This window comes from Chenopodium quinoa, unplaced genomic scaffold (genome assembly GCF_001683475.1).
Source record: "Chenopodium quinoa cultivar QQ74 unplaced genomic scaffold, ASM168347v1, whole genome shotgun sequence".
Lineage (NCBI taxonomy): Eukaryota > Viridiplantae > Streptophyta > Magnoliopsida > Caryophyllales > Amaranthaceae > Chenopodium > Chenopodium quinoa.
The window spans coordinates 2,203,542-2,223,008 of record NW_018742541.1 but is presented as its reverse complement, the minus strand read 5'-3'; the positions used below and the strand labels follow the sequence as shown (position 1 = coordinate 2,223,008).

The 19,467-nt window shown below is 34.2% G+C and overlaps 3 protein-coding genes and 1 long non-coding RNA gene across 4 annotated transcripts; 3 read left to right on the top strand and 1 right to left on the bottom strand.

Moving 5' to 3' along the window:
• The first annotated feature begins 109 nt into the window (after nt 1–109).
• On the top strand, nt 110–865 carry LOC110720177. The gene is made up of 2 exons (XM_021899191.1): nt 110–496; nt 607–865. Exons 1-2 carry the CDS (start codon nt 206–208, stop codon nt 616–618), a joined length of 303 nt encoding a protein of 100 aa, XP_021754883.1. The 5' UTR covers nt 110–205; the 3' UTR covers nt 619–865.
• Nucleotides 866–1,314: 449 nt separating this feature from the next.
• LOC110720176 lies at nt 1,315–2,313 on the bottom strand. Its single transcript, XM_021899190.1, has 2 exons — nt 1,637–2,313; nt 1,315–1,493 (listed from the first exon to the last, which is right to left on the bottom strand). Exons 1-2 carry the CDS (start codon nt 2,162–2,164, stop codon nt 1,485–1,487), a joined length of 537 nt encoding a protein of 178 aa, XP_021754882.1. The 5' UTR covers nt 2,165–2,313; the 3' UTR covers nt 1,315–1,484.
• Nucleotides 2,314–8,048: 5,735 nt separating this feature from the next.
• On the top strand, nt 8,049–9,428 carry LOC110720175. Its single transcript, XR_002511293.1, has 2 exons — nt 8,049–8,488; nt 9,181–9,428. It is a non-coding gene; the product is annotated as an uncharacterized LOC110720175 (long non-coding RNA).
• Nucleotides 9,429–11,341: 1,913 nt separating this feature from the next.
• LOC110720174 lies at nt 11,342–19,251 on the top strand. Its single transcript, XM_021899189.1, has 11 exons — nt 11,342–11,777; nt 11,928–11,984; nt 12,093–12,532; nt 13,321–13,584; nt 14,013–14,226; nt 14,403–14,512; nt 14,593–14,792; nt 16,497–16,600; nt 17,959–18,146; nt 18,260–18,459; nt 18,764–19,251. Exons 3-11 carry the CDS (start codon nt 12,268–12,270, stop codon nt 18,968–18,970), a joined length of 1,752 nt encoding a protein of 583 aa, XP_021754881.1. The 5' UTR covers nt 11,342–11,777; nt 11,928–11,984; nt 12,093–12,267; the 3' UTR covers nt 18,971–19,251.
• Nucleotides 19,252–19,467: the final 216 nt, after the last annotated feature.

Sequence of the window (19,467 nt, the reverse complement as noted above, 5' to 3'; positions counted from 1 at the left end):
AAGGCATACTAAGGCAGAATATATGCTGACAATTTTTTTTAATTTTTTTTTTTGCTTAGTAATAAATTTCTAGATTATGTTATATGTAAACCTACCAAATCCTGCATTTCTATATAATGCCCCTTAAATTGAATTTTCTTAGCATCAAACAATAAGCCTATAATATAGAAAATAAATAACCAAAATTAAACTAGTTTAATTCGAAATGGCCTCTTGTAGACCAGTAGTATATGACAAAAACTCCTACTATGGTACTGAACAGGCCAAAATTAACCAACATGGTGTGTCTGAATATAGCGCGGTTTATAAGCATGAGGATGTTGTGGCTGCAGGCGCGCCAAAGCATAACCAGCATCATCATGAGCAGGGGATAATCGGTAAGATCACCGGGATGTTCCACAAGAAGAAGAAGAACCGAGAGGGGCGTTGCCATGATGGTAGCAGCAGCAGCAGCAGCGACAGTGACAGTGATCATGAACGCTGTGAGCCTAGGAAGGTCTGTATTTTTATTTTATCTAAGAGTTTTTAAGATTGAATTATTTTGGAAGAAATTTTGAAGTTTATTTTGTATTTATTAAATTTATTGTGCATATTTGGTTTATGCAGAGGTGTGACTGAAGTCCTGGACTGGAAAATCGGCAGTTTGTTTACTACTTATGACTTGTATGATGTGTGATGATTTGTGTGTAATATGTAATGTAATGTGTAACCAGAAATCTATGTACAAGTTTTACTTTCCTAAGATCGAATAAACACAACTTTGTATTACTAGTAGAACTGTTTGTTGCACTATACTACGTATGTAATATGTGTTATATTGCGTTCATGAGCAACCGGTCACGTACTGAGAAAAAATTACTTTTAATTTTTGGGATGTTTTTGGAGGAATCCAACCAAAGTCGATCATGTCTCATGTTGCATCTATTCCCTATTTGTGTGCACAATATCGAGAATCATTATGTTTAGTGCAATGTTAAGTGTCAGGGCAATCATCATGTTCTTATTGCATCTATCTTTCTCATCGTGTAAAGAGAGTCACAAATGGCGATATTAACCCGCAAATTCGATACAAGGGTTTCGCCTCCAAAGCCTTAACCTACTCAACTAATTGGAATCCACATCCTTTTTTTTTTTTTTTTTTTTTATGAGACAATATGTTGATTTTTATTTGTCTCAAATTCTCAATAATTTGACCCAAATTTATGTACTGTGTTTTTATTTCCTTTTACAATGACTTATTTCCATCAATTTCGCAATAATTACATTTTCTCTTGTAAAAAAAAATTAATTTGAATCAAATCATAATATCTTAAATATCTAAATCATATTCGAGTATTTATTTTGTATTGAAAAGATAAAATTACAAATATAGTGCAAACAAATTCATTAGATAAAAAAGTACAAACTTTCACTCATTAATAATACTTAGATCAGCATGTTTTTAATCCACAGCAAGTCAGCAACTCCTTCCAATCTTCCATAAATTAGCATCTCTGCATGCATGTAACAATACAACAAATACAATTGTTAGAAATTTCATATTTGTATTCTTTTTTTTTTTTTTACTATAAACTTATTTAAATTAAAGCAGAAAAAAAAAAAAAAAAAAAAAGAGGAGTTGAATTATAAATCATACGTCTAAATGCTTGGCTCCTTCCTTGTGGTCATGACACTTCCTAACATGGCTAATTACCACTCTTTCTTTTATTTTCCTCTCAATAACAATTGTTTCAGTTTCCTCATCAACGTCCGAATCTGCAAGGCCGGCGGCCCCATGGCCGAAGCACTGCCTTAACTTGTGACCCCTAGGGTTACTTGTAATAGTCACCTCGTGCTGGTGCTTGTTATTAGCAACTTGACCTTGCGCTTGCCCATGCACAACTTTGACCTCAGTATTCCCTTTCTTAGGGTGTCCGCCAACATCCTGGCACAGCTTGTTGGCGGCTTGCCCATGTTCATTTTTATGCTCAAATGTTACATGCTTGTAATTAGGGTGTCCAACATCGTTTTGATGCTTGTTAGTTGCTTGCTCATTTTTCTTTTCATTCCCATGCTTCTGCCAGAAGTGGAAGTGAAGTTTTTTCTCATTGTTTTGCCCGGTTTTCGGATTTTTAGTTTGATCACAACTAACTTGAGCAGGCTTACACAATTGCATTGTAGCCATTTTTTCTTTTTTTGTAATTGATGTAGGATTTTTTTGCTAGTTTATGCTATAAGAGAAGTATTAACATTAATTTTATAGGTGTTCTTTGTTGATGGGTATTTTTCTTTTGCTTTCAATATACAATATTTTATCAATTATTTCATAATGGGCTTAATGGTACATATTCTTATTTTAGGCTTATTCATTTCTTTCAATTTAAAATTACCATTATATGTGATCTTGAATTGGTAGAGAGAATCATGTATAAATTAATTTATCATAGCAATTTGGCTTATCATTACTTTCAATTTAAAATTAACATTATATGTGATCTTGAATTGGTAGAGAGAATCATATATAAATTAATTTATCATAGCAATTTAAAGTTTCTAGTCTCTCTATATTGATTGAATTTTAAATTGGGTGGACATGAGTTTTCCATTGATTATATATATAGAGAGATTGGAAAATATATTCTTCAGAATCAATTCACTCAATTGAACTTTCAACAATTTAAGAGTTATACAAAAACAGGATTCTCAGTTGTGCATGCATTTTCCCAAAAAAAATGTTACACGCCTCACACAACTACACAAGCCATGAACATAAACCAGTCTGTAACTCCAAAAGAAGATGAAACTTATAATAAGTGCTAAGAATAATGGAGAAAGTCATGTAGATCGAGAAATAAGGACTTTTGTAAATCATATATACTTCGTACCTCAAATCTGTTCAAGCAGAAAAATAGACTAACAAAGTATTGGCTCACTTGATAAGGTTCTTACCTCAAATCCTAGAGATATATAGGGTTTGAATCCTACTAAGTGAGTGCACTTGAACGTAAAGTTTTTTTTTTTTTGACAAAGAGGTAAAGATTTTCTTATCCTCCCTTGTACTCTCAAAGTCTCAAGTATATCAAGGTCCTCCTAACCATTTAAAAAAATTCCAAAAATAGAGGAAGGGAAGCAGAGCTCCACCAGAACCCAAACCATCTGTCACCCGCTTCATCTTTCACCTAACCTTTATCTTAAAGCGGATTACTAAATCAGGTGGATTGAGTCATCAATATCCAATCCATTTGAAATTGTAACGCTCCCTAATCTAATAATATGTCCATATTATTGAAAAGAATATAATGTAAAAGAACAAATAATATAATTCATCCTAAAGAATACCATAGATCGAGTTCAGCCTGAATAATGAACACGGATGCACCATTAACATGGTACACGTGTCAAAATATGCAGATCAGGTTGATTTGGATCAGTTCAAATTGGGTCAAGTAATTTTAGGTCGATTATGGGTTTCAATTAAGATATATTTCGGGTATGTAGAATAATTGAGTATGAGTGGAGGTGGGCAACGTGTCGTTTTGGGCCGTCGCAAGCCGTACTTGCCGCTTGGTGGTGGCTCGTACCGTGCCTGCATTTTGGCGTGTCGTGCCGTGCCGAAACACCATTTAGCACATCCCGGCCCACGTGCCTGGCGTGTCGTGTCATGCCGGATACCGAGTCGTCCATAATATTCTTTATTTTTTAAAATTTTTTTTGAACAACTTTTAATATGGATATACTATTTAAATAAAAAATTTATTAATTTATGTTTATGTTTTTTTTTAATAATTATTATTCTTTTTATTATTCTTATTTTTATTATTATAATTCTTTATTATTATTTACGTTATTTCTTGGCCATGTCTGGCGTGTTGTGCTGGCAGGCCAAACTACCATGCCGCCCGCGGGTTCACCATGCTCGTGCCGGATTCTTAAAATTGTGTTCACGACATGATCCATGGCCCATTCCTTGGTGACCGTGCCACTGGCGGGCTTGTGACGTACTGGGCCAATCTCGTGTCGGGCCCGTGCCGCCCATGGGCCGGCATGCCCACCTCTAAGCTGTATAAGTCACTTTTGCTAGGGTAGCACTATTATTCTGTTAAACATGTCTATTCCACTAAACTTGAAAAAATACATTATCATTGCATCAAATTCGATTCCATCTGCCTCTGATAAATCTGTTGGACCTTTTATTATTTCTTTTATTGATTCTTCCTTTCCAAATGTTTCACTACTATGAAGAATTGGGACTCTTTGGGTAACTATGATCGCGTAATGTCACTTTAACCAAAGGCAGCATATATCATTAATATCAATATGCAATATACGATTCCCAAATTCAATTGAATTGTCCACTAGCTATGACAAATTTGCTTGAGAGGAATTTCAGGAAGGTCAGATTTTCTGAGTAGTAAAGATAAGTTCAGAATATATACCATTTTTAACTCAAAACTAAGATGTCACACCATCAATTTCAGGTGAGGCGGACTTTCAATAATAGTGAATTATTAGTGAGTCATTATTTAAAATAGACAGTCCCTTGTTCACATCAATCTCACAACGTTACTCCTTTCTGTCCATTCACTTTTAATTAATCGTAATATGGGTTTGCATAAAGTTTACTGAAAATTTTATTTGTGAAATAGAGTTGATCGATGAAGAAATTTTTACAATGTCCTCTAATGTTAGTTGAGATGAACACTATAAGAGGGGGGGTGAATTGTAGTTAAGTTCCTAATTACTAATTTTGCAAATATAAAACATGACAGAATAGGAACTAGCAAAGCACACAGGATTTTACGAGGAAACCTTCTAGTGCCCAACTAGAAGTAAAACCTCGACCCTACCTTAGGGATTTCAAACACAAATATCTCCACTATAATAGGGCAAATACCAAGTTACAACCTATTATAATTAAGCCTCTACTCACAAGTTACTGAATAAACTTGCTATAGAACAACACCTTGTTCTACCCAGTTTGAGTCCCACACTCAAACTCACTCGTACTCCCAAAGTACAAATCTTCCCCTTCTCACTAGAAGCTCTCTCACTGTATTCAATAATAAAAATACTCTTTCACCCAAATAACCCCAACCAATTACAAGTACAAACACCTAGTATATGATAGGCAAGCTATGCAAGAAACCCGAAACTAATATGACAATGTGAAAAGCTTGGCAAACTTACACGATTGTAGCTCTGTAAATTCTCAACGCATAAAACTCACAAAAACCTAAACTCCTATTATTCTCTACTATTTATACAAGTATTACTTGTATAGAAAGTAGGTTTTCATAAAAATAAATAAGCAAAACTTAACTTATCTTAAAACACGGTTTTTAAGTAAATCTTTTGAAGAAAATCTTTTCAGAAAATAAGATAGAAATATTGAGTTAAAAAGCATAATATCTTTTTAACAAACTGATTTTAAAAGATAAATATTTAAAGAAAATCTTTTTCTATTTCTATCTTTTATCTTTTCCGATTTTAATTTATTTTCCAAGCTAATTGTCACGCTTCTAATAAATTTCATGCATATCCTACTTAACATATTTAACAATGAATCTAGAAGATAAAATCTTAACTAAAACATTGCTGCGCTGCGCTCTTGTTCTGGTAGGTTTACTTGGGCTCCACGCTTACACTACTAAAATTCGGCGAAATTGCGACCGCCTCAAACGGTCGCTGAAAATAGCAAAAACGGTCGCAAAACATAATTGCAACCGTCAACGGTCGTAACATGGTGGTCGTTATTCTCCTGGTCGCAAAAAAACAATATTGCGACTGTTTGACGGTCGCAGATTTTTTGCGACCGTTTTTACTATTTTCAACGACCAACCTATAAACGGTCGCAAATACTTAGAATTGCGACTGCCATATGTACCGATCGCAAATCTTGAATTTAGCGACGGCTTATGGCGGTCGCTAAAAGTTTTAAAAAAAACAAAAAAAAAGTCAATCACTGCCAGTACTTCTCAGGCAGCAGCGTCACCACCACTCCCCCCAAACCAACTCCACCACCGTTAGGTCCCACCCAAGAGAACTCCACCCACCACCACCAACTGTCTGCATATTCCACCCAGCCCCCACCAAAAAATCCTACCCAAACGAACCAACTCCACCCACCACCACCAGGCACCAGCCACCCAAATTTTTACCCACAAAAATAAATATATAACAAAAAAGACCCACAAAACTAAACCGAAAAAATTGTAAAATTAAACATAAAACCAAAAATTCATATGAATATCAAATTCAAAATTTAAAATAAACAAAAATTATAAAAAAAATCAAAATAAGGAAAAAAAAAATTAACGAATTTAACAAAAAAAAACGAATGAATCAAAATCACAAAAATTAAACAAATTTATCATGAACATCAAAACCAAAATGAACAAAACTTAATCATTATAAATCAAACAAAAACTAACGAAAAGCATTCTAAACTACCGATTCAAACAAAAACAAAATAAAAATCATAAAAATGAATGATAACTAAATTTAACGAAAATCAAACAAAACCAAACATGGAAATTCGAAAAAAAAAACCCAAAATTTCCAGAGAAATCAACATACCTTAACAAATATTTCATCCTCTTTGGGTTTTTATGGTCAAATTCGACCATGAAAACTCCAGATCTGGAATTTTCATGGTCGAATTCGACTATGAACACCAAAATTATTCAGTTGTAAACGAAAATCCGAACACCCAAATTGTTTGTTGCAAAAATTCGAAATCGAAAATAATGTAGAAAAAGATAACAAATATGGAGGAAATGGTGATGCAAACGCCGGTTAATGGAGCATAAAGGAAAGAGGAGAAGAAGAGAGGAGGAAAGAGAGAGGAGAAAGGCGTGAGGAGAGAGAGGAAAGAGAGAGTGAGCGGCTATCAACTGATTAGGGTTAGGAGTGGACCTTTTTATACCTTTTTTTTAAAATAAAATAAAAAAGCATCTTTGCGACCGGTAATAGCGGTCGTAATTTTGCGACCGTTTGAGAAACGGTCGTAATTGGTGCATTTTGCGACCGCTACTAACGGTCGCAACCAAATTAATTTAATTTTGAATTATTTTTCATATGTATTTTATTTTTAAAATATATTAAAATACCTTTGCGACCGTTTTATAACCCAAAAACGGTTGCAAATTTGCAACCGCTTTAAAAATGGTCGCAAATTTGCGACCGCTTTAAAAACGGTCGCAAATATCATTTTTTGCGACCGTTTCCATGACGGTCGTAGAAAAACGGTCGCAAAATGGCCGAATTTTAGTAGTGTTACTAAGTTCCTCCAAAGACCTTAGTCAGCAATTTTCAAGTTCCTGTAAAGGAACGTTCCTGTGAGGGAACTTAGCTCCTGTTAGGGAACTCTTCTTTTATATTGAATAACTTTCTTGATAAAGAACTCCTTCAAGTCTTATCAGCTTCAGTTACTTCTTCCATCTCCAAGATCAATTTCACCTAGGCTAAACAAACACTTGAAAAGTCTTTATGATATTAGTTTGTTGTAACTTAAGTTCCTCATCATCAAAACCTTTAAACATCAACATCTAATTTGGACTAGATTGATCAAATTTTCTAGTTTGACTAGATTATGACTTATTTGTACAATAACATTTGACTAGAGAGTATGAATTTAATTGTACAATAAATCAATAATCTTTTAGATGAAACATTATCAAATGAGATTTCATTAGATTCGTATTAGTCAAGGGGAGAGAATAAAGTGGTAGTAGACTAATAATAATAATAATAATAATATAATCTATAGGTTCTATCTCCGCTTTCCACTAATTTTCTATAGGTACTTGTGCAACTGCTCACATATTCGGCGGGATCGAATTTACTATAATTAGAGGAGTGAGGGCCCAAATTGTATCTCGACTCTCTACTAATTTCTTGTAAATCAATTAATTTTGTTGGTTTTTATTTTATAATAATAATAATAATAAAGAAAGTAGAATTGATGGGAGAAAAATAATTCAGAGTATAAGTTCTCTCAACAAAAAAATTATGGAGTATATGTTCGCCTTCTCCCCCACTATCAAACTCCTATATAAGAGTGCGAAACTCCTTTGTTACAACTTACAAGTGCATAACAACTTATCTTCTATACTAGACAACTTAAGTGTACTACTAGCAATGAACTCATATCCCTATTACCCTGGTCAAACTGACCACTACAACCACCAGCAAGGCGGCGTATACCATACTAACAACCACCACAACCAACACACTGTCCCGTATTACAGCCATGGTGGAGGCCATCATGGCTATGACAGCCACCACGCTACCGCCGTCCCATATTATGGCCATGATGCCCATCATGGTCATCATAACAACCACCACGCCACCCCGTATTATGGTCACGGTGCCGGGTTAGGCGGCATGGCTCAAGGTTTCATGAACCATGGAAGTGGACACCATGGGATAGGTTACAAGAAGAAGAGCAAGAAACACCACTTTGGACATCATGGTGGTGACAGCAGTGGCAGTGACAGTGATTAATATGGTAATTAAGATTTTTGTACTGTATTTATATTAACAAACTTTTTTTTCTTATGGATTAAAATATAAGTGTCAATATTAGAGGTTACAAATAGGTTAACCTGATTAAGGTTTAGTATTTAAGTCCATTATTTTTTGGTCTCGTATCTAAAAACGGTTTATTATAGTAGATTGGATACTTAGGGCCTGTTCTAATAGACTGAAATCAGCTAAACTGAACTGAACTAAACTGATGAGCTGAGCTGAACTGAATATTTTATAAGAGAAGGAAATTAAGAGCTGAACTGAACTAAACTGAGCTGAGCTGAACTAAACTGAAATGAACTGAATATTTTATAAGAGAAGGAAATTAAGAGCTGAACTGAACTGAACTGAACTGAAGTGAAAACAAACGTATGAGAACAAGTCCTTAGTCAAGTGAAGTCTCATATGAAGATGTCTAGTTCAATTTGGTCAAAATTCTGTTTTTATAAATTTCAAATATATATATCAGAGTTGTGTAGAAAATTTAGATTTTTATGTACGGATTTATTTTGCCTAGTCTAATTAAACATCTCCTACATCATATGAGATTAGGGTATCAGAGGCATGTACGACCCCATAACTTTTTTGAGCGATTAGATTGATACTACGGAGTAATAATTAATTATGTTAATTTTGCTAATTAATTAATGTTGCTTGGCTTTGGTGACACAGGATGATCGAGCAAGTAAGCGAAGAGGAATTCGAAATCTGAGTACTCCGATATATAGTCCGATCCCTAGCTAAGCTATCTGATCCATGCATGCAGGAGTTTGTAGTAAAATAATAAAATGGCATATCATCAGCTTATGATCGATGTGTCTAATTAATGAGTTATGATGTACTAGTACTACTCTTGTTCTTTGTACTAAAAATTATATATGAATGATGAACTTTTTATCTATTATATATTGAATGTTAAATATCGGCTTGGACGGCTTCTCATCTAATAATTACCATGCATGCATAATTTTTGCAATTGCATGATTAATGGAAATTTATGAATTCTTGATAGTATTCATTGACACATAAGCCAAGCTAAAATATCTCAAAGAATGTATACTTGTACTCCTTCCGTCCCTAAATTACATTCCTACTTCTAGCATTTATTCCTCACATAATAGAGAGAAGTAGGAATATAATTTAGGGACGGAGGGAGTATTAAAGATTTAAAGTTCTGTTTCATATAGAAGTATTTCAAAGTTTTTAGACACTGATTATACTCCCTCAATCCCATCATATAGTGTTAGTTTATTTGTTTTTTCGTGGTTAAATATTTAAAAACTTAAGAAAAAATATCATTGATATGTACATTCATGGGAGATATATATTGTTGGATACTTCACAACAACATTTTCATAAAATCAATTTTTTTTTCTCCATATAATTTATTTATTACCTAAGTGGTGGGAGAAAAATTTCACCAATTAATCCTTCCACTATGTAGTAAAACCTTGAAGATGAATGAAGCAAGATATGATCTAACACAACTTGAAAGTTTGCACCTCTCAAATTCTCAATCCTCTCTTTATCTTAAACCCTAAAAGTACGTATGAGCAATTATGTACAAGAGGCTATTTCTCTGTCAATATCAATCTCTCGTCATGACCTAATAATGAAATAACATGCGTATATATATACATGCGAGACTTTTCTCCTTCGTGCGCAACACGCATAGTCATGACGAGAGATTTTACAAAAAAAATATGAATGACTTTACAAAACCTTGAAGATGAATGAATACAAGATGAACGTCTTGTGCGCAACTGTGCGTGTGCGTATTCTCCTTCGTGCGCAACACCCTCTCTTTCCATGCCCTTTTGCTCATGCCTTAAATCATTGTCTACACTTCTCAAACCCAATAGTATTATCTCCACACACCATATACCCAAATTTGTGCACTCTGGGCTCATATTTGACATCATTTACAAAAAAAATATGCGCACAAACTTTTAGTGCATGCGCAAACATTAGAGATGCATGTAATTGGGTTATTTTAGTGAGCCACTAGCCAATTCATATGAATGGGGGTATGGGATCGATGATTGCAGAGGGGGACCTTCCACCGGAGCCATTAGGAGCCAGACCCCCCGTAAATTATTGTAATTAATTAGTCAATGAACTTAAAATATTAGGGTACAAAGATTAGTTTTGAGCAAGAGGTAAACTTTTTAAATCCCCGACCCCTCTAATATTTTTTGCCAAGATCCGCCACTAGATGATTGGAATGAAATTTTGATGGCTTAATGAGCGCTGGTGATATGATGGAAAAGATGCTCAACGCTCTTGTCAATGACGGTACATGCCCTTTTAAGTTCAACTCAAAGTCCATTTTTATATATTATATTCCATTTATCTCATGTTCATAAAATAATTTTTAATAATGTAAAATTTAATAGATTATTTAAGAAAAAATAAAATAAAATGCGATTATATTTTTATAATCTACTTTTGCTCCTATTTAATTATATGTGTTTGATATTCAAATTTAATTTGACTTCAAGCCTTTAAGGGAAATTTAGGACAAGTAATTTGAGTATTAAGTTGGTGTGGTTATTCAATTTGCTTAGGATAGGTTGTTACATCTATTTTGTAATAATCGCAACCATTTGACTTTTGCAAAATTAAAATGTTTACTTTAACTATACTTTTATTTTTACATTAATTATTAATGATCAAATTTATACTCCGTACATTATTATACATGCCAGTCAAAGCGTACAAATATACAAATCGGAAGGAGTAAATTTAGGTGGGGGTTTTTGCACCCGCCCCGCCCCGCCTGCGGCCTGCCTGCCCATCTCTAGTGACATGGTACCGGCCTGGATCTACCATATAAGAGCCGTTGAACATGTATGGGAAATGCAGAGAGTGGAAAATAAAACAGTAAATGACATATCATATGATAATTTCATATCATCATTATCATTAAGATATTAATTAAAACTTCCCTGAAACAAAAGATAACATAATCAAAACACATTAATTATAATATTAAATGAAATTATTCCCTGACATACCTGTTTAGAATATCACGCCTATAAAATTTTGGTTTTAATCCTATCCAAATTCTATACTAATCTTTCTTCACCATTCTTATCATTTTCACCCCCAATAAAAAAAAAAAAAACCCTATTATTTCGATCCTTTTTGCAAGAACCCTAGAATTCATTTTGATTTTATTTTTTGCCGAATTAGATAATCTAATCTTCCGAATATCCCTGCTTCTACTACTGATTGAGCGATTTGCTCATAATTCTGCTAATTTTGAGGTAATGTCGCAATTTTATGAATTTTTGATTGTTGTGATTTTTAGCATTGTTACTCAATCTGTAGTTTCTTTTGAAAATTTTGATGCATTGCAGCATTGGTATGAAAATTCAGCGTTAATTACTGAAATCGATTAATGTTTTGTGATTCAGATTACTGATTAAATTTGCGCTTGGAATTACATTGTTGACTTATTGATTTATTGTTTGGTAAGTGATATTCTATCTTTAATTTGAATTGTTGATTTGATGAATGTATCGGGTTGTGTAAAATGCAAGATTTTTTTGATGTTGTTGGATTGATTTGTTTTGGTTCAGATTATTGAATTGCATTGTTGTTTGGGATTGATTTTGGAGTGAATAAGTTGGTGAACTATCGAAAAGTCGAAGGCATAGCAAAATTTGCATAGGGGAGTTAGTGTTTTTCATTGATGTGAGAAGGGGTACTGGGGAATAAGGCAATGAGAGGTCAATTTGTGGGTTTGAAGATACAATGACCACTAAGTCATTGGGATTACGTACCGGAAGTAATGGATCACTGCATTTACAGCAATCAAATGGCGTATTGCAGAATCATACCTCCTATGTCTTCCCACGGAAGTCATCGAAAGTGCAACTTTCAAGTTACCGGGAAAAGGAAAGGGAAAGGTGCATCCCATTTGTTTGTAGATACTTGTGCCGAGGAAAAGTTGGAATGGTGATACTGTTTGTCTTTGCCCTGCTGATTTTTGCTTCAGGCTTCTTCACAGTTAACAAAGGTTTGTTAAATTCTGCTTTATTTTGCTGAATTATCCTTCAGTAATCGTGCTATTTAGCGACTTGTGTTTGGCCCCATTGTATGATCTCTTATACAGTACACAAGCTGTCTACTGTAATATTTTACAGATGATTGAAAAGTTTTTGTTTTTAAGTTGCTAGAATACAGTTACTATGTTCTTATTAGGGCATGCTTAGACTGAGGGAAATGTATTACTAGGGTAATAAAAGTTAAACTAAGCAAAATGAAAGTAGATAGAGAAGGAGGAGATAGTGATGGTGGTGCTTGTAAGAAAAATTATGTAGTGATGGTGAGGTGTAAAGTGAAGAAAGAGGCTCATTTTGGGGTAATAGCTACACTAGGGGAAGGTGTGTAACTATTACCCTCACTATGAGGGTAATAATTCCTCCATTTCTCTCATGGAACAACTACCTTATGTCATTTGTAAATACCATACCTCCTACAACACCACCTCTAATTACTTGTGTTTTTTCGAGTTTGACTTTTATTGCCCCTTTATATATTACCCCCCAATCCAAGCATGCCCTTAGTAGTATTATACTTTAGAAGGATTGAAGATGAAATTATTATTGAGCATTTTATACATGATAGTTTTCTGGCTTCTGTATCTCTTTCTCTTTTTCCCCTGTGACTTTTCTGTGCTGGTCTATTTGAAGTTCTTGATTTTAGGACAAAATATTTTATCTGATGCAATCAAGAATTCAAGATAATTATGGCATTACATTGTGTGTTTAGCATTGGTGTAACCTTTTGATGTTCTATGTGTAGAAACGAGTGGTAGCAACCATAGAGGTTTTCTTGAAGCTCTTCAAGAGACAAAAGTTCGTGGAATAAGTGTTATTAGTTCCCTATCTTCAACTCCTACATCAAAGAATCTTACGAAGGATGGAGACAACTCAACATTACAAATTACTGGGAATAGGAACAGTGGAAAATCTCTTGCGTTTATCATAGATCCTGGGCTTCATCCATGCAAAAACTTCACTTTTCCCCCTCCTCCTCCACATAGCACTAAACGGATCGGGCCAAGACGTAAGGCTCATAAATCTATTGTCTATTACCTCTGATTTTTGCATAGAAGTTAGATTGAGTTTCTCAGTTTTGATTGACCATATATTGATCAAACCTTTCTGGTCCATATAGCCCATATGTATGATTGATTACATTCAACAAGTTATGAAATTTTTCTCTTTACACTTAAAGTTGTGAATTGAGATAGAAAAATCACTGCAAATTTGGCAAAAGCACAAAGTTTTTAATTGTTTTATTTTATTTTATTTATATATCAGCGATTGATGAAATTTGAATTTAATTAAAATTTATAGTTTTTAAAAAACGGAAATTAATTATATGTACCGAAAGAATTCTTCCCCATTGAATTCTCAATTGTCATTTTTTTTTTTAAATTTTTTTTGATGTTGGTCCGTGGTTAATGTTACTTCTCCTTTTAAATGTACTAGCTTGTCCAGTATGTTATCTATCAAACAAGCAAGCTGAAGCAAGTATGCCAAGTTTACCATCGGCATCTCCAGTGCTTCAACATTTGACTTTTGTGCAAGGGGAGAACTCTACTAAAAGTGAAACTCATCGAGGTTCAGACTTTGGTGGATACCGTTCTTTGAAGCAGAGGAATGACTCTTTTGACATAACAGAGTCAATGACTGTACACTGTGGGTGAGTACTGGCCATTATGGATCATTTATAGAACTCAAATTCTAATGTAGAAGAAAGTAGTCTTTCAATTGGCGACAAACACAGATAACTGATGTTGCTGTTTTGGTGTCGCTTAAGTATTAAATTTAGATTAGATGACAGTTTTGCTTTTTGTATGATGATGTGTTCTGTTACAGGTTTGTTAACAGTAGTAGGCCTGGTCGTGGAGGTGGATTTGATATTGACGAAGAAGATCTTCCTGAGCTGGACAAGTATCATGATGTCATAGTTGCATCTGCAATATTTGGTACATATCTACATCTCCACGATTTGTAAAAACTGTGTGTATTATTCTGACTTTCCTTTGAAATTTGTGGTCTTATGTAGGAAACTATGACATTATACAAGAACCAGTAAATATTAGCGAGATTGCAAAGAAGCGTGTTCCATTTTATATGTTTATTGATGAGGAAACTGAAAATTACATGAGAAATAAGAGTATCTTAGATAGCAGCAAGATGGTGGGCCTTTGGAGAATTATTGTTGTCCGTAATGTTCCATACACTGATGCAAGGCGCAATGGAAAGGTAGAACATGCGACAGTGTATTCTTGTCAATTTTGCAGAACACTAGAGCATTAAATTGGCAAATGAACCTTAGAACAGTGATAGATTTTCGAGTATTGTCAACATTATAAGCCTTTTGCATTACCCACTTATCTTTTCACAGCTTGTCAACTATAGGATTCTAACTTTTTAAAAGCTGGCTTACCATAGCTAAAGCTAATATGATAACCTCTTGGTGAATTACCTCTTTCAATCATTTCTTCCATCTAGTCTTATACATGACCTGAAGCAAATAAGTGAAGTGTGGCCAACAAATCATATAGAACATGACATCTTGTCTGAAATTCTCATTAGAGGAGTCTTCTCCAGCTACTTAAGGCTCAGTTAAGTGCTTTCTCTGTGCCCCTTTTAATTGCTCTCTATCACATATTTTTCAATCTGAAATCCTGAATTAAGAAAGAAACCAGGAAGAAAGAGAGATAACTTGATGATTTCCTTTCTATGGTTAAATCTATAGCAATTAGAAAATCAGGAAAATGGGAGCTTGTTAAATAGATAATTGACGTCCTGGGATGGGGTTTCTACAAGGGATGCATAGCACAGTGTGTTGGCCCAAATCACTACCATGAGTATTTCACTGCTACCCTTTTGTGCAGTCTTCGTTTAGGTGCACATGTTTAGCAGTTTACTAAACCTGAGTAGCCAATCAATCAAAGCCTTAATCCCATAAGTGGGGTCGGACCTCAGCTACATGAACCAATAGAAATTGTTCCATATAGTCATTTACAAAAATCTTCCTCCATCCCTTACAATCAAATACCTCATTTTCAACTACTTATCTTGAGTAGTCAATTGTTTTAAATTTAAATATTAGTAAAATTTTGGTAAACACTAACTGTAGTCCGCATATGAAGTAGTTAACGTAAATTAACATTACTTATTTAATTAAACCAGTTGCACAAGAAAGTTTGGCACGGGAGGCAGTTACACCTTCCATTATGACTTTCTCTCTCTCTCTCTCTCTCTGAGTTTTAGTATACTGTCAGATTTCCGTTGGGTAGAATTCCTCTGGCAAGGTTCTGGACTTCATTTGCCATTTGGATCTTTGCTGATAATTTATGAAACTGTTATGGATTTCATATGTCCATACTGTTTACAGTTGCTGTTTCACACTTTTGGATGAATTAGCTCTCCTTTCCTCACCCATTGCTACTGCTGTGTACTTGAAGTGAGGTCTTATAATATGCAGACATTATTACCTTTTGATTGACCGCAGAGCCAGCCTTTTGATACTCTCTTACAATTATCCATATCCATTGTAAATGCATACCATTATACATGCTCTTGATAGTGGAGCTTAGGCCATATTAGAAGGATTTAAATTACTTTCCCTTTGATTATTTGATGTCAAGAAAAGTTTTCAGAGATGTGCTATTTATGAGCAGGATTTTGATTTTGTTTCCATTGTTTTAAAGTTTGCACAATTTTGATCACTTAGTTGATCATCCATTTTATGTTCAGTATGTCTATCTTTACAAGTCAAATTGCTTGCTTCAGCTATAGTATGCTGTTCTTCTTCTAGTCAAAATAATTTATGCCCTCCTTCCTTTTCTTGCCCTTTCTGGGGCATGTATTGCGCAGAGCAGGGTGAGCAATACAAGTAGTAGACTATTTTATTTATATTATTTTAGACTCTTGCTGATGATGGATATATTTTTTTTGCAGGTTCCTAAGCTTTTATTGCACAGACTCTTTCCCAATGTCCGATATTCAATATGGATTGATGGAAAACTTAAGCTTGTACGGGATCCTTATCAAGTTCTTGAAAGGTAATCGTATCCGCAAATAAAGACTTGTGCGTTGTGCCCACTTCATTTTCTGGATGATAACATGTAGACAAATAGTTTATGGTATTCCCTGTGCTGTCATTGATGCTAAACGTATTTGTTAACCTCATCATAAGGGTGTGTAAAATTTGCTATTCATTTTTTTATGTATTGGAAATGAAGGCTATTATTGACAATATGCCGACAACAATTGCTAAAAACAATCTACCACTCTCCGTATGATAGGCAGCATATATAAAATATCAATACAAATTTTTAGATCCTGTTCTACCTATGGCTTTGGATCTTTTTGGCACCCATATTATGGCCCAATCTTAACCATGAATTATCGTTGATGTAAAAAAATAAAAATTGATTGTCAAGGATATCCACATATTATGGTATATAGCAAAATAACCAACTAATCAGGCTAATCTCATAGAGAGAGACAAATTACTGAATCGCAATAACATCAATTGATTGGTGGCTGAGAATGGGAATAAATTTAACCCTTTTGTTGATGGAATATGTTCCAGAAAGGCAGATCCCCATGAAAGATTTCTTTAGATGAAAAGTGAAAAGAACGCAAATGGCCTTATAAGACTATCTGGAGTGCTGAAACATTAAATAATTTAAACCTTGTGTTGATGGAATATGTTCCAGAATGGCAGATCCTTGAGAGCTTTCCTTCTACAAAAAGAATAAGCATTAACAAGGATGTGTAGTTTGCTGGTTTTTATCTGAAGTTATAATGGTTTCATAGTTTCAGACTTTGGTGCATTCAATCCTCAATAGTAAATCAAATTACATGAATGACTTGCTTAAGAATAAATGACATTGTATCAACTCAACCTTTTTCCTCTTTTTTTTAGTGTTGCATTTTGTCAGTTTTCTTTTTTTTTTTCTTTTTTTTTTCATTTTCATTTCAAGAAAGTTGATGTTTTCTGATATAACAGGTGGAAGAGTGGTACCAGGTCAATAAGTACCTTTCTGAATATTGAGTTATCATCCCTTACTTCTAACACAAATAGATGAGTCAATTTGGTTAAACTCTCTTAAATGAGTTGTTTAAAATATGATAGGGTTTGTGTGTTTGGGGAGAGGGAAAAGGGGGGGGGGGAGGTGTATCATTCTTTTTATGATTTATTTTGTGCAATCTAGCAGGAATTTGCTCATTTATTTACAATTAAAATCTGCCAACCCTCATCCAAAGATATTTTTTATGCACCTGCATTTATCTCAACAAATGATGCAAAAGTAACTGGGTGCATTTCTTTTTCCATCACCTGAATATGATTTGTCTAAATATCCTTTGCCTATCTTACCGTCTCATGCTTTCAGTTAATATATGGCATTATCAGGTTCTTGTGGCGTGAGAATGCGACCTTTGCCATTTCAAGGCACTATACAAGATTTGATGTGTTTGTAGAAGCTGAGGCAAATAAAGTCGGGGGAAAATATAACAATGCCTCTATTGATGAGCAGATTAGTTTTTATCGTAATGAGGGTTTGACCCCATATACTGAGACAAAATTTCCTATTACTAGTGGTGCGTAAGTCAAACTTGCTTTCATCTTCTTTTTCTAGTTTGGAGAATCCATTGTTTTAATTAAAATTATCTACCAATTTTTAAGTAGCAATGTATTGATTGATTTTCTGCAGATGTTCCTGAGGGTTGTGTGATCGTTAGAGAGCACATTCCAATTACAAACTTATTTACCTGCTTGTGGTTCAATGAAGTTGATCGTTTTACTTCTAGAGATCAGCTAAGCTTTTCTATTGTTCGTGACAAAATAATGTCGAAAGTTAACTGGAGTATTTACATGTTTCTTGATTGTGAAAGACGGAACTTTGTGATACAGGTAATCTCATCATAATATAACATAGTCTGATCACTGTAGGAAGCATTGATATATGTTGAGCTGCTGAAGTGTGTTATCTATCATACTTGCCTACCAATTTTTAAAAATAATGATAAGTAAACAATGTTAAGGTAAACCATCAATTTTTTTTGGAAGGTTTGTGTTGATGCAAATTTAACCAAGCATTATGTTGGGATCTCTTCCTGAAAACAACTAACATGCTAGAGTATGTGTTTGATTTTTAAAGAATGACTAGGATCCAAATTCATTTTTTGCTGATTTTTATAAATTAATCAATGTGCAGGCATACCATAGAGGAGTTATAAAAAATCGGCCCCCTCCACCACCTCGTAGAATCATAGTACATCGAGAACCAGCTATACGAATGTCGCCAACTATAAATAGAGAAGTGGGTAGGAAAATTCCTTCAAAGCGTGGAAAAGATAGGAAGTCTGGTTCAAGGCGTCACCGCAAAGTTGTTGCAGGTAGCAGGGACAGCAATTTTTCCTAAGGGGTTCTTCCGTTTTATGTCTTTTTCTTGCTTGCTTATATTTTTTAGCCCACTTGATCTCAATATAACCTTGAAATTTAAATTTTTGCACTGTAAATCCATTACAAATTTACAACATGATTCATCAACAGTATAGATAGTAGACTAGACATACTGCTCGTAGGACAGTTAGGAAGAAAAGCAAAAGACCCATTTGGTTGAATCGATTTGTCAATATCGAACTCACAATTTTACTCTTGTAAATACATTTTAATGAAAAATTTTCATACAAGTTTCTCTTATCTAAGTTCATGGGTGGTGGTATTGTGACTACCTGTTGCTTGGCTCTTTATTTATTTGTTTACGTGGTTAATTTTTAATATGAGACACTAGTGCCATATTTCTATATTTGGGTTTAAATCTAATTCTACAGTATGTAATCTAATTTGTACCATGAACCTTGAGCTTAAGGTGTGTTATTAGCCTAATTTAGTAATTTATACCATTCTACCAATGTC

What these genes read in the sequence shown, in the direction of transcription:
- LOC110720177 (XM_021899191.1), top strand. Translation starts at nt 206, where the DNA reads ATGGCCTCTTGTAGACCAGTAGTATATGACAAAAACTCCTACTATGGT.
- LOC110720174 (XM_021899189.1), top strand. Translation starts at nt 12,268, where the DNA reads ATGACCACTAAGTCATTGGGATTACGTACCGGAAGTAATGGATCACTG. An exon ending in CTTCTTCACAGTTAACAAAG is followed by an intron (nt 12,533 to 13,320) that starts GTTTGTTAAATT and finishes TTCTATGTGTAG; the next exon opens with AAACGAGTGGTAGCAACCAT. An exon ending in TAAACGGATCGGGCCAAGAC is followed by an intron (nt 13,585 to 14,012) that starts GTAAGGCTCATA and finishes TAAATGTACTAG; the next exon opens with CTTGTCCAGTATGTTATCTA.
- LOC110720176 (XM_021899190.1), bottom strand. Translation starts at nt 2,164, where the DNA reads ATGGCTACAATGCAATTGTGTAAGCCTGCTCAAGTTAGTTGTGATCAA.